Source organism: Caretta caretta, chromosome 1, assembly GCF_965140235.1.
Source record: "Caretta caretta isolate rCarCar2 chromosome 1, rCarCar1.hap1, whole genome shotgun sequence".
In the NCBI taxonomy this organism is placed as follows: domain Eukaryota; kingdom Metazoa; phylum Chordata; order Testudines; family Cheloniidae; genus Caretta; species Caretta caretta.
The window spans coordinates 148717253-148732060 of record NC_134206.1 but is presented as its reverse complement, the minus strand read 5'-3'; the positions used below and the strand labels follow the sequence as shown (position 1 = coordinate 148732060).

At 42.2% G+C, this 14808-nt stretch overlaps 1 protein-coding gene across 14 annotated transcripts in view; it reads left to right on the top strand.

Moving 5' to 3' along the window:
* DMD (dystrophin) overlaps positions 1 to 14808 on the top strand; it is a 2122534-nt gene that overhangs the window by 1944491 nt on the left and 163235 nt on the right. For all 14 annotated transcript variants that reach the window (XM_075132091.1, XM_048863664.2, XM_048863629.2 and 11 more), the window contains one exon: positions 4319 to 4397. In XM_075132091.1, coding sequence (XP_074988192.1) covers positions 4319 to 4397 — 79 coding nt within the window. The remainder of the gene's footprint in view (positions 1 to 4318; positions 4398 to 14808) is intronic.

Below are 14808 nucleotides of genomic sequence, written 5' to 3'. Positions count from 1 at the left end.
GAGGTGAAAGCCTCCAAATCAAAAATATGTCCAACTGAAAAATAGACAAAACAAACAAAGAAAGAGGGGAAAGGTAAGGGCTTGTTTACGCTTAAAACACTGCAGCTGCACCACTGTAATGCTTCAGTGACAATGATACCTATGCTAACAGGAGTGGTTCTACCATCAATGTAGATACTCTACCTCCCCGAGAGGTGCTAGCTAGGTCAACTGGAGAATTCTCCCGTTGACCTAGTGCTGTCTATGCAGGAAGCTTGGTCAGTTTAACTGAATCACTCTGGGGTGTGGATTTTTCATACCCCTGAGCAATCTAATTATACTGACCTAATTTGCTAGTGTAGACCAGGCCTAAGTAACAGACCCAAGTCCTGCAAATCCTCGTTTCTGGAACTGCTATAAAAAACGTTGTAAGCTTCAGCCCCAACATTGGATAAACTGTTTCCAGTAACCATGTGACATGGCTTTTCTTTGTTACTATCTGTAATCTATTTATCTGATAAACAGACATAAATTCAATTCACTGTGTTGGGACCGGGTAATGGGGAGAGAGAGGAATAACTCCTTTTAATAAATCTCTTTAGATTCACTTATGTTTTAAAAGAAGGAATGAATGCTTTTAAGCACTATAATTTATTTTTGGATTGAACAGAAGCTGTCATATTTCATCTCTCTCTAGTTTTACATGGTTACAGTGTTTTTAATTAAAATCACAGTGTTTTAATGTCTGCTGCACTGCTGTTGCTCTTTAATTTTCTATCTTATGATTGAAAGAAAACAACTGTAGCACAAAATTGTGGACAAAGTACATGAGGAAATGTACATCTTTTGCAAAGTATCAGTCACGTTGAAGAGAAAGGAATGTATAATACCATACTTCTGACTACAGAAGATTTTGGTGTTTGTTTTAAAATCAGAATCAGGCAGTAAAGGTGGGGCCTTTTTCTTTAGACCAAATTCTGATAACCCATACTTACACTGAGTAGCAGTTGACACCACAAGCAGTGGCATTACTTGTGGAGAAAGGTACTACTCAATATAAGGAGGGGCGTGTGAATCTGACTTTTATCCATCTTGCTGATCATCAACCTTTTACATAAGGAGCAAGAGCAAAGAAAGTTACTGCTCATCACACACCCAAACTATGCTATCAAAACGCATGAATTTTCATTTGGTTGTTTGATTAAACTGGTACTCCTAGGAGCTGGCTATCTGAAGCAAGAGTAGATTAATTTCTCTTTGTCTGCTTAGCAATAAGGCTGTTACCTGTTGAACTGTATGACATTACTTTATGTATTCTTGCATTCAAAAACTGGTGTTTTTGAGTGAAATGAATACATTAATTCAGAGAGAAAATGTTGCTATTTTCATCACAAGCAAATACATGTTTCTGTGGCAAGATTCAGCCCTAAATGTAAAGTACATTTAGCTAACATGCCAAAGAAATTATTTTTGTGTGCCAATGAGAAATTTTTCATATACTATTACTTACCAGATGAGAAGTCTGTTGATGGACCCAAACTTCCTTCCATGGAAGTCAGTGGCAAATTCCCCACTGGCTTAAATTGGAACAAGCACAGGCACAAGAATATTGATTATAATTTTAAGTAGTTGTTGTTTGCTCACACTTAGCTTTTACTGTGAGCACTAACTCTGTCATTTTATGATTGCTTTAGAGTTTGTAAAAGTCATGGAAAATAAGAGTGCACCTTCATTACTCTGTCACTAAAACTGTATGTGCCATTTGGTATATGAGTATACACACAGTACACTGATACCTTGATAAACAGTACTGTGTGGGTTGGCAGGGATAACTGATGGGATCATTTTTAATTGCTCAATTGATTAGTCTTGAAGAGTAATCAAGGCTTCCCTGTGTTTTACATTGACAAAATACACCTCTGTAGAGGTAGATATTTCCAGGCTAGCATCCAAGGCTACATATAGTTGTTCAGTTTACAAATTCACCATGGAGTTTAGTGTGTCATTTTGCTGGGTTTACATATTAGACTAAAATTTCAGTTTAACCAAAACTCACACAGTTCAGAGAAATACATGACTTTTTCCAGTTTTATATAATACGTAGAATTTTGAGGCCTCTGAACTGGCAGTAGGCACAAATATCTCGAGGCTTCAAAATCTTTACCCAAAATCACATGCTCAGATTTGTCATTATCATAGCATAAAAAATGCTGATGTCTATTGTATCCCTTGCAGAGCCCTCATTCTCAATAGACTCTTAGGATTGTGTGAGTCAGATTGTGATTTTTATCATCTTTGTTTTTCATTGTCCTTTGTTAGTTAAAACTTAAAATGGAATGTTGTTTTGTGTATTGATAAGTAAATGCTAATACTGAAGAAAGACCTGAAATAGTTGCATCAAAGACAGGAAAAGCCTTAGGTTTCTATAAAGAACCCTCTCAAAACAAATGATGTGTTTTGAGATTATTTAGAGGAGTCTAAAGAGCAGACACATACTTTTTATTTTCGTCGGCATGGCTCATTTTTAAAAAAAATTAATGTATTATTGAGCTGAAAACCAGTATTTGAAATTATGGAAGACTATGATTCATTGAAAGGTCATTGTCAGGTTAAAATAAATAATAATGTTATGCTAAAGGTGGTGTTAGCTTCCACAGGTATATCTTTGATCTATAAGCAATCACAGACTTCTTGATGCTGGTGGGCATGATAGCCACCCTTCATTCCAGAAAAGTTAAGAAGCAATTCAGCTCCTTTATAAAGTAAAATAGCTGAAATAATGGGAGCCACTGCCCAAAGCACAGAAGCTGAGTTTTGTGGGTAGAAGGCTTTCTCAGGGGGCTGATTGCAAAGACAGGGTGCCTCTGTGTATCTGTGGCTGGGAAGCAGCCAGAGGCAGTCAGAAGAAGACATAGACGGCACAAGAAAACCAAGGAGATAGCAAGAGAAGCACTTGCAATGTGACACTATGAGAAAACCAGGAGAGAGGATTTGGGGAGCAGAGTGCTGACTGGAAAGAGACTTGCAACTGTGAACAAAGAAATTACCTCCTGTTGTTTGAGCCGTACTGTGTTGAGGGAAACAGGACTTTGTACATTCTTTGTAAATAAACGGGATTGCATCAAAGAAATACCTGACTTCTCCATGAATTGCTTCTCCTAATGGTAACAAACCACAAGACCCCAAACATTGGCCACTCACTCATGTCAAAAGGGTGAACGTGCTACTGCCAACACCTACAAATATTAAAACTGAAAACCTGAATTTCCTTTTTCATCATATTTGGTGTTTGTTACCTATTTATATATCTCTCTCAATGTGGACAACAAAACCAAACTTAATCTGTTCCCCTTTCTGTTTTTCTTGTACTAATATAGTGCTCCATTGTTTGGTTTGCAGACCTTGCAGGGAAATGCTTACATTCAGTTAATCTGCTTCCTATTAGTTATTTTGTTTAAAACATTTCTGATAATTTACTATTATTAGCTTTAGGTATTTTTGGTTTCTAAATGCTAAATTTAGACCTAAGTTACCTGACATTGTCCTTTGGAAATATAGTACATAAAGTTGTTAGTGAATATCACTCATGTTGTTTGGAATTTTCTGTACGAGGTTATCTTACTGCCCACCTGTCCTAGACACACTGTGTTATACTGAGACACACAGATTTGGGGGGTTTAAAATTTAAACCATAATTGTACAGTAGTTGTGTCTTCATGCAATACATCAGCCCAACAAGACACTAAAAAACATTTTCTTCAAAGGACAGTACCATACTGGGAAGAAAAGGTCAAGGGGATGGGAGTCAATTGAATTAGAGAACAAAGAATATGCTTGTACCCAAACACTAGTTGATTACCAGCATTGTAGCACTACATATGTGCAGTTGGCATCTCATACTAAATGAGATTACTTTCTTTTATACTTGTTATTATTTTATGCTGTTTGCTCTCAAAAAGTTCATTCATAGTCATTCAAATTCAGGTAATAAAAGAGGGGTTTGTTTGCCATTTTAATGTTTGCAAGAGAGAAAACAGAATCTTTTTTATTATTATTTTGGCTGGAGGCCATTCAGATGGTTTAACAGAAAGGGGTTTATCAGGCTGTTTATTATGGGCCTGATCTAATGCCATTTAAATAAGTAGAAAAACGTTGTTGACCTCCCTGGTCTTTGGATTCAACCTGGTAAACTGCAATCAAACCTTTGGTTTATAAATTGTTGCATGAGTGTTCTTTTGTCTTATACAAAACAAAACTCTTTAATGAAATAGACACCTAACTTTAATTGCTATTTGTTACATGTTTGAGAGGAGAGTCATTTTTCTCTTCTTTTTCTCAGGTGGCCATTGATGAGCGCATCAGACAGTTGCATGAAGCCCACAGGGATTTTGGCCCTACATCTCAGCACTTCCTTTCCAGTAAGTCATTTTTAGTTTTTCTTGCATAACTTGTGCAGTGCTCCTTAGAAATTAAAACCTCAGTTAGGTAGCCAGCCCTGCCATTGGTGTCAACTAGAGTTGCTATCAGTTTCCATTTTAAACCCCATTGCAGATCGTTTTAGAACTCAACGGTAAAAAATTAATTGTGGGCTAAAACTTGGTATAGAAGTGTACTGATTTCAATAAAATCCAGTATAGATGGGAAAAGCCTACCAACATCAGGTCCCCTTACCTCTTTCTCTACCAGTGCAGGATTACTCCTGTATTAAACTTGTCCACTCTAGTTTGAAAGCTGGGAGTTGTTGCTGACTAATTAAATAAAATAGACTTTCTGATAACTATAATTATTTCAAATGTGTACGGTACCTGTACCCCAAGTTCTTTATAAATTTTAAGTATATACTGACTTTGAATTCATATATACTTTTCTTACATGATGTATAAAAATGATCACATAGCTGAAGTTTTCATATGTGTGCATAATCACAGAATTTTAGGGTTGGAAGAGACCTCAGGAGGTCATCTAGTCCAACCCCCTGCTCAACGCAGGGCCAATCCCAACTAAATCATCCCAGCCAGGGCTTTGTCAAGCCGGGCCTTAAAAACCTCTAAGGATGGAGATTCCACCACCTCCCTAGGTAACCCCATTCCAGTGCATCACACCACCCTCCTAGACAAATAGTTTTTCCTAACATCCAACTTAGACCTTCCCCACTGAAACTTGAGGCCATTGCTCTTTGTTTTATCATCTGCCACCACTGAGAAGAGCCTAGCTCCATCCTCCTTAGAACCCCCCTTCAGGTAGCTGAAGGCTGCTATCAAATTCCCCCTCACTCTTCTCTTCTGCAGACTAAATAATCCAAGTTCCTTCATCCTCTCCTCATAAATCATGTTCCCCAGCCCCCTAATCATTTTCATTGCCCTCCTCTGGACTCTCTTCAATTTGTCCACATCCTTTCTGTAGTGGGGGGCCCAAAACTGAGCACAAAACTCCAGATGTGGCCTCACCAGTACCAAACAGAGGGGAATAATCACTTCCCTCGATTTGCTGGCAATGCCCCTACTAATGCAGCCCAAAATTCCGTTAGCCTTCTTGTCAGCAAGGGCACACTGTTGACTCATATCCAGCTTCTCGTCCACTGTAATCCCCAGGTCCTTTTCTGCGGAACTACTGCTTAGTCCGTTGGTCCTCAGCCTGCAGCAGTGCATGGGGTTCTTCTGTCCTAAGTGCAGGACTCTGCACTTGTCCTTGTTGAACCCCATCAGATTTCTTTTGGCCCAATCCTCCAATTTGTCTAGGTCACTCTGGACCCTATCCCTACCCTCCAGTGTATTTACCTGTAGAAACCCTTCTTGTTACTCTTCACATCCCTTGCTAGCTGCAACTCCAATTGTGCTTTGGCCTTTCTGATTACACCCTTGCATGCTCCAGCAATATTTTTATACTCCTCCCTAGTCGTCTGTCCAAGTTTCCACATCTTGTAAGCTTCCTTTTTGTGTTTAAGCTCACAGAAGATTTTTTTGTTACGCCAAGCTGGTTGCCTGCCATATGTGCTATTCTTTCTGCACATCGGGATAGTTTGTTCCTGTGCCCTCAAAAAGCCTTCTTTAAAATACAGCCAGCTGTCCTGGACTCCTTTCCCTGTCATATTAGCCTCCCAGGGGATCCTGCTCATCAGTTCCCTGAGGGAGTCAAAGTCTGCTTTTCTGAAGTCCAGGGTCCGTATTCTGCTGCTCTCCTTTCTTCTTTTTTTCAGGATCCTGAACTCGATCATCTCATTGTCACTGCTGCCCAGGTTACCACCCTACCTTTTACTTCCCCTACCAATTCTTCCCTGTTTGTGAGCAGCAGATCAAGAGGAACATGGCCCCTAGTTGGTTCCTCCAGCACTTGCACCAGGAAGTTGTCCCCAACACTCTCCAAAAACTTCCTGGATTGTAATATATATAATCACGTAGTATTAACAAGACAAAACCATCCTGCTAATTATTGAGACCGAGTGTTGTATCACAAATCTACAACATTACATTAAGGATGAAACTATTCTAATAAAACCCTGCTTTCAGCTTGCAAATGTTTTGTCTGGAGGGAAAAAAATCACAAATTTGGGCAAGACTGAAATTTAGCATCTGCAGCACCCAATCTATTTATCTGTTGCTTTACATAGATACAGATATTAATTAACCCTACTGTTTCTCTGAGAATATACCCATTGCACTACCTGGTATTAGAAATAAATGCACAGATGAGCAGGTAGATGTCCTTGTTAGGTTCTTTGTGGTAGCTGCTTACATTTCTGTTTCTTTAAGAGGATGAAATTCATACATGCTGATTTTGGAAAGTCGATTCAGTAAAACAGGGGATAGTCTTGCTACGGAGAAACTTAGAAGCCTGAAACCCAACAAAAATATAGAATGTTTGGCTGTCTGGTTACCATTAATTTTGCTGAATGCAATAAAGATACTACTGAATCAGTGAGCCATCCCCGTTGTTAAGATAACCCATACATTTATGCCATACATTTGTGCTCAGCTCAACTCTGGTTATTGACTGTGAATCAATATTAGTTAACCATTGGTACAACTTACCAATGGCTTTGGTGGATTCTCCATCCCTGGAAATCTTTTAAATCCAGATTGGCTGTTTTTCTTAAAAGTATGTTTTAGGTCAAATTCAAACAGGATTACTTCAGGGAAATTCAGTGGCCTGTGTTATGCGGGAATATTCCTTCTCCCCTCGTCCCCCACTACTTGGTTTTCTTGTGATTTATATGTTTTAAATCAGCGAGTCATAGAGCTTAATGCCAGAAGGGACCACAAAATCATCTAGTTTGACCTCCTATGTATCACAGGCTACCAACTCCCCCCAGCACCCACACACTAAACCCAACAGCTCAACTTCAAATGACAAATGTGAGAATTCCCAGTTGGCAAAAGTTTCTGAGCTATTTAGTGTTAGTTTGGATAGAACATGGCTCCTTGTAGGAATGATACAGGATGGGCCTCTTCGGTGGATAAGGGTTTAGAGATACCAATTAGATCTTCAGATTAGGGTTTTTTTTATCAGAAGTAAACTCTGGGATGGCAGAAGACAATGACTTCAGCTAAGTTCATTGGCTCCTACTGAGTAAAACTCATATGGCCAAAATAAAATGGTGGCCACTTTTCACATGGCAGCTATAGTGTGGAAACTCACAAGGGGCAAGTTGGGCCCATAAGAAAAACATTTATAGTTATAGGCCTTGCATAGTTCATCTACTTAGCAGACTTGTGGGGGGATCAAAAAACCCCAACCTAGCAGAAGAATAGCCGTTATTTAAACTTTTTTTCCAATGCTGTAACAAACCATTATTGTCTTTGCCAGCAATTCAACTCCCCCTCACCCCCATAACTTTATCAAGGATGTTTTGAAGTGCACTGAAAGACAACTTGAAACAGCTTCAAAGCATCAAGGCAGAGACTGAAATGAAGCTGCTTGGAAGCCACGTCTTTGGCCTATTGTACTGCGATTAAACGAAAGTAAATAGCAGAACTTTATTTAAGAGATTATATCAATGGAATAGAGCACAGTCACAGGATAATGGTCTCCTGCTGCTTGATACATTCCAAGGGGAAACCAACCAAGGCATTTATCAAAAATAGATGTTGAGAGACAGATTTTATTTTCAAAGAAGTAGACAGTCTGTGCCAATGTTGTGTTTAAACGGTTTTATTTCTGCTATACCACGTGATTAGTGATGCAGGTGTTATCATTCTGCCTGAAAGACATTGATGTTCAGACCTATATAGCATTATCAAACAGTTCCATGTCGACTGGCATTGAGGACAAACTTGTTTTTCCACCAATCAGAAATAAATTTATTTTTAAAGGTATAAGTTTTAATAGTGCATTATAATTTTAGGAAGAAACTGGTTTCTAAATTGGTTATTAGCTGTTTACCACAGGTAAAGCATCTTGTTTATGAATTTGATAAACAAAGGCGGGAAATTAACACCGTAGCTGTTTGGCAAAACTCAAACCAGGTGCCCATAGTGTGCCAAATCAGCATAAAATCTGATGGCACAGTCCAGTCTGAAGGTTGTTCAGATCTGCATCCTATTTTATCCAAACTCTGAGAGTTTGTGGAAGAGGGAGGCAAAAGAAAAGCTTTGGAGTTTAGCCCATTGGATTTAGTACATTTAAAATAACATTAATTATCTAAGTTAACTAATGGAAGTCAATTCAAACTGAAACCTTCCCCTCTCTCTTCACTTACCGATTTTGCCTGGCACAGGAGTAGACAGCTGAGGGCTTGAGGGGGGGGGGGGGAGAGGCTTTAGTTCCCCTTGTCAAGCTGTCCTGCTAGGACAAATATCAATAGCAGCGTAGCTGTAGTATCGTGAGTCGCGGCGGTGGAGGTTCCGCTTAGACTTGCCGGATACAAACCTGCCTGTAGCCAGTGGGTGTGTATGCAGCACAGCTAAGCCAAGCCTTTGCCGCCACTGTCCGGGCTGCTGTGGCGATGCTGCTATTTATACTCACACTAGCTCTCCGAGAGCTAGCGCAGTCTGTGTACGGAAGCAGGGGGATCGCACCATTAGCTCATTTCCCAGTTGCACGAAGTGTGGAAAGTTAAAACCAAGAACTTTTATATAAATCCAGTGTTTCACTTGAGCAGATGTAGTTTATGTTGAATACCAAAACGTCGACTCTTACGTTGCCTTCTGATTTCAATAAATTCATAGATTTTTACCTCAGAAGGCACCACTGTGATTGTCTAGCCTGACCTCTGGCATAACACAGGCTGTAGAATTATCCTGTAGTAACTCCCGCTTCAAGTCCAATATCTGTGTCTGAACACACAGTGTACGTGTGTATCTTGTAGAAAAACACGCAAGCGTGAGTTAAAAATTTCCACTGATGAGAATCTACCACAAGCACGCTCCACTGCCTGGCTTTTTAGTCTGAATTTGTTTAGCTTCAACTTCCAGCCATTGGTTCTCATTGTACCTTGAAATACTGCTTCTCGGTATTATAATAGCTTAAAAAGCAGATTCTTTATTTTAAAAAAGTACATATTGTATATCTCAGTTACTATGGGCCAGATCCTGAGTAGCATCAGAGCAGAGCTTGGTGCAGGTGAGCAGGCGTTGCAGGCGGGGAGTGGAAAACCAGCTTTGCAGCCCCCAAATCGTGGACCATTCTGTACTGGTACAAGGTCGGGGTGGGCAAACATTTTGGCCAGAGGTCTGCATCGGGTTTCTGAAATTGTATGGAGGGCCGGTTAGGGGAGGCTGTGCCTCCCCAAACAGCCAGGCACGGCATGGCCCCTGCCCCCTATCTGACCCCTCCTGCTTCTCGCCCCCTGATGGCCCCCCAGAGACCCCTGCCCATCCACCCCCACCCCACTCTCTGTCCCCTGACTGCCCCCTGTCTCCTGCCCCATCCAACCTCCCCTCTCCTTCTTGACTGCCCCCCAGGACCTGTGCCCTTCTCCCTGACCACCCCTTCTCCCTGACCGCCCCGGACACCCCACCCTTAACTGCTCCCCCACCACCCCAACCAACCCCCCCTTCCTTCCTGACTGCCCCCCCTTGGACCCCTGCCCCACCCCACTCCCCCCCCGTCCCCTGAACGCCCCCAGAACCCCTGCCCCTGACTGCCCCCCGCCGCCCCATCCAACCCCTCCTCTCCTTCCTGACTGCCCCCCTGCTTCCATTCAGTCCCCCCTGTTCCCCACCCTCTGACCACCACGCTCCCTATCCACACCCCCGGCCCCTGACCATCCCCCGAACTCCCCTGCCCTCTATCCACCACCCCCCCTTACCGTGCTGCCTGAACCACCAGTGGCTGGCAGCACAGCTGCACCAGGACAGGCAGCTGCATCGTGCAGTGCAGAGCACCGGGTCAGGCCATGGCTCTGCAGCTTTCCTGCCCCGGGATCTTGCCGCCCAGGGCACTGCGCCGATGTCACAGTGAGCTGAGGCTGCAGGGAAGAAGGGACAACGGGGGAGGGGCTGGGGACTAGCCTCCTGGGCCAGGAGCTCAGGGGCCGGGCAGGACAGTCCCGCGGGCCAGATGTTAGGGTTACTTTGAAAGCAGCTAGGGCACAGGGAAGACTTGCCTTGTATTTCAGTGGTGCGTGCACCCATACATATACACACATATAGGACTTAAGTCAAACAGCTGGTTTTATTTCCTTTAAATACTGGACATACTGTAAATATTTACAAAATGCTTCTGGAGCATTAATATTCAGCAATTTGAGAGCTGGTGATGGCTCCACAAGTCCGTTGACTACACTGAGCAGTGTGCTCTGCCCTAATAAAGCCACCTTGCATTTACATCGTTCCCAGCAGCACTACTGCTAGAGGCAGTTTGTTGGGGAGCTGTGATGTCAGAACATCAGCTGGCCAGCACTGAGAGATGTGCAGGTCATTCCTGCGAGCATTGCTTTTGTAGTTATACTTCTAGGAGCAAATGTGTGAAAAATAAGGATGCCTCCCAGTGAAGCGGGAGGTCAGATCAGGGGTGAATTCATGCTTTTTAAATGGGTCTTGCAGCACAATGAAAGCAAGTGAGGCCAAAAAAGGTCAGTCTAGTGATGGCAATAACAGTCTAGTGATGACAACTTAAAAGAAAATAGGATCAGGAGGATTCCACTCTGTGGATTTATTTCACATATATATTCACCACAAAATTGTTGACTTGGAGTTAAGGTTGCTAGGCTGCACATCCCACCAGTGCACCTGTAGTAATCAAAGCAATAAGCCATTAAGTCTCTCAGCACCCCAGTTAAACTCCCCTCATGAGTTATCCCTCTCAAGCTCTTTTCAACCATAACTCCACGCTCATCCTGAACAATGATCAGGCAGGTTTCAGAGTAACAGCCGTGTTAGTCTGTATTCGCAAAAAGAAAAGGAGTACTTATAGCACCTCAGAGACTAACCAATTTATTTGAGCAACTTCAGCCATGTTTACTGGCTATTTGTTTATGTGTTTTGGTGATTAAGATGGGATGGGTGTGATCTGAATAGATTACTTTGCAAGTAATTTTGCACAGGGGGCATATGAGGTCTGTATGGCTGGGTGCAAGATACGATGTTTTCTGTAATGTTTCAGAAAAGTTATTGGTGACCTAGTTATTGTTCAGAATTGGGCACGTTGGAAGTTACAGAGTTATAATTACAGGTTTCAGAGTAGCAGCTTTGCTTCTCTACAAAAGAAAAAGGACACTAAACTATCTAAACTACTACAAGCCACAAGAGGCCACAGCAATGGTTCCCTTAACCCACCCAGCAATATTGTTAATCTATCCAACTATACTCTTAACCCAGCAGAAGAATCTGTCCTATCTCAGGGCCTCTCCTTCTGCCCCTCTACCCCCAAGAACATGATACAGTTCTGTGGTGACCTAGAATCCTATTTTTGATGTCTCTGACTCAAGGAATATTTCCAACACACCTCTGAACAACATACTAATCCACAGAGACCTTCCTACCAACACTACAAAAAGAAGGATTCTGGGTGGACTCCTCCTGAAGGTCAAAACAGCAGACTGGACTTCTACATAGAGTGCTTCCGCCGACGTGCACGGGCTGAAATTGTGGAAAAGCAGCATCACTTGCCCCATAACCTCAGCCGTGCAGAACACAATGCCATCCACAGCCTCAGAGTTATAATTGTATCTATGTGGCTGGAGATGGGGGCTGCATGAGGCTGGGAGCTTGGTGCTTGGATGAAGCTGTGGCTGGGGGGAAAGAGGGACTTTAGGAGAAATGTGGGGCATGGAAAGGAGCTCTTCCACTTTCTGGGTCTCTGCCTCTAGGCACAAGACCCACTTTTTCTTCATTTCCTCCCCTCCACCCCCAACTCCATAGTCCTGCTTTCTTTTCCCCAGACCTCCGCCACATACCTACTCACTCCTTTTCCTTTCAGAGACCAGTGGCACAGTGTGTCTGTGCTGAGGCATCAGCATTTTAAAGTCTTCCCTTGGCAGGGGATCAAGCCAGTAGTGCCAGAGGAGCTAACTCCAGTCCCCATTCTTCTTCCTGCACACAAGCTTTTTTCCCCAGGCCACCCACACATTCTTGCTAAATTCCTGTTACTCTGTCCCTCAATACTCTGCTCAACCCCACCTGCCTCCTCAAGCCAAGTTCTCTTTGACTGCCTTCTTTATCCCCCATGAACTCCTCCATAGTTCCACAGACCCCTATCTCTTTCCCAGAGCTTATCCCTTGGCCCCTGATGCCTAGTTAATCTCCCTGGCTCCCCATGGTATCGGTGAGCTTTGGAGCTGGTGAGGATAAACACCAGGGAGGGAGAGGAGTTATTTAAGTTAAGTGCCAATATGGATACAAGAACAAATGGATATAAACTGGCCATCAACAAGTTTATGTTTGAAATTAGACAAAAGTTTCTAACCAACAGAGGAGTGCAGTTCTGGAACAACCTTCCAAGGGCAGCAATGGGGGCAAAAAACCTAACTGGCTTCAAGACTGAGCTTGATAAGTTTGTGGAGGGGATGGCTTGATGGGACTGCCTACAATGGCATGTGGCCCAACTGTGACTTCTAGCAGCAATATCTCCAACATCTGGTGATTGGACACTAGAACGGGAGGGCTCTGAGTTACAGCAGAGAATTCTTTCCCAGGTGTCTGGCTGGAGGGTCTTGCCCACATGCTCACGGTCTAACTGATCATCATATTTGGGGTCAGGCAGGAATTTTCCCTTGGGCCAGATTGGCAGAGACCCTGGGGGGTTATCACCTTCCTCTGCAGCATGAGTCACTTGCAGGTTTAAACTAGGGTAAATGGTGGATTCTCTGTAACTTGAATCCTTTAAATCATGATTTGAAGACTTAGTAACGCAGAGGTTATGAGTTGATTACTGAAGTGGGTGGCTGAGGTTCTGTGGCCTGCAGTATACAGGAGGACAGAGTAGAGATCATGATGGTCCCCTCTGACCTTAAAATATATGAGTCAAAGGCTAAGGCTGGCAGCCTTAACAGAAGTAGCTGTTAAGATGGAGTTTTATAAATGTCAAAAGTGGCCCATGGCCATATCCAAGATGTTACATGAATGCATGTGTGGATGAAGTTGGTAGTTTGTGAAGACTGCAGATGTTTAGCTAGAAAGACCCACACAAATGTGTGAAAAACTGTATAATTTCTAAAAAGGATCATTTTTAAATGTTTCCTCTACAAAAGTTAGTGAATATTTAAACTAAAAATATCACATAGAAAATTCTGTTGTCCTCTGAAGGAGTTTGGAGTAGAAATGCAGTAACTGAAGTGTGAAGCACAGGAATTTCAGTACTGCCTCAAGTACAAATTTCAGCACAATCTCAACTATGGAGCTGCAACTCTGTCCCCTATAATAACGGTGCTTTGTCGGCTCCTTTTGTTTTGATCTGTGATGCTGCCTTTTACAGAGAATGGGATTCATTGTCTGTTGGAGGATCCATCTGTATTTGTAAGGATAGTTATTACTTCCTTTTGAGATAAAATAAATGAGAGGTAGGAGAGATGTCAGGCTGTTTTTAAATGCCACTAACTGTTCAATCAGCCTGCCATCAATCCTGGTTTTTAATGCTGTAACTCATCCCACACAAATGCACCACTTGTGACTGCTGAAAAATAGAAGGTATTACAACTTTTAAACATACAGTTAGAACTTGTCATTTACAGCCTGATCTCTGTAGGATTCTCACATACAGTGTGTTGATGATGTGACTCAATGAAATAATGCACAGATATAACTGGCAATTACCTGTAACTCACAGGGCTGGCTCTAGGCTTTTTGCCACCCCAAGCTCCGAGAACGCAACTGCCCAAGAAAAAAAAAAGAAAAAGGATGGCCAGAATGCCACCCCAGGAATTGCTGTCCCAAGCACGTGCTTGCAGTGTTGGTGCCTAGAGCCAGTCCTGGTAACTCATTTTGGAGATCACAAGGGGTTTTTTTCCTTGCTTAGAAGTGCTAATTCCATCTGTGGCTCCAAAATATCAGCAGTTTAGAGATGAACCGAGATTTTTATCAAAATAGGGAACCAAGAGATATTTGGGTAAAAGCAAAACATTTAGGCATGCGTGTTTAAAAGGCATGTTTACATATGTCTCGTATTTTGTAGTTTGGTGGATTCTCCTGATATAAAGAGCTAGGACTTAAAGTTTAATTGGATATACCTACCTGTATTTTAAAATTTCAAATTATAAAGAACAGGTCGCTTTTTTCCATTCTGTATTTAACAAATAGCTCCAATGATCAGAACCAGTTTTCTCAAACTATTTTTTTAAAGCCATCACATGCCAGTACTCTATATAGAAAATGGTTAATCATCATTAGAACTATTAGTTAACATTCAGAAGTAGATAAATAATGGTTGGAAATGTGTGTTTAAGATTTGGAAACT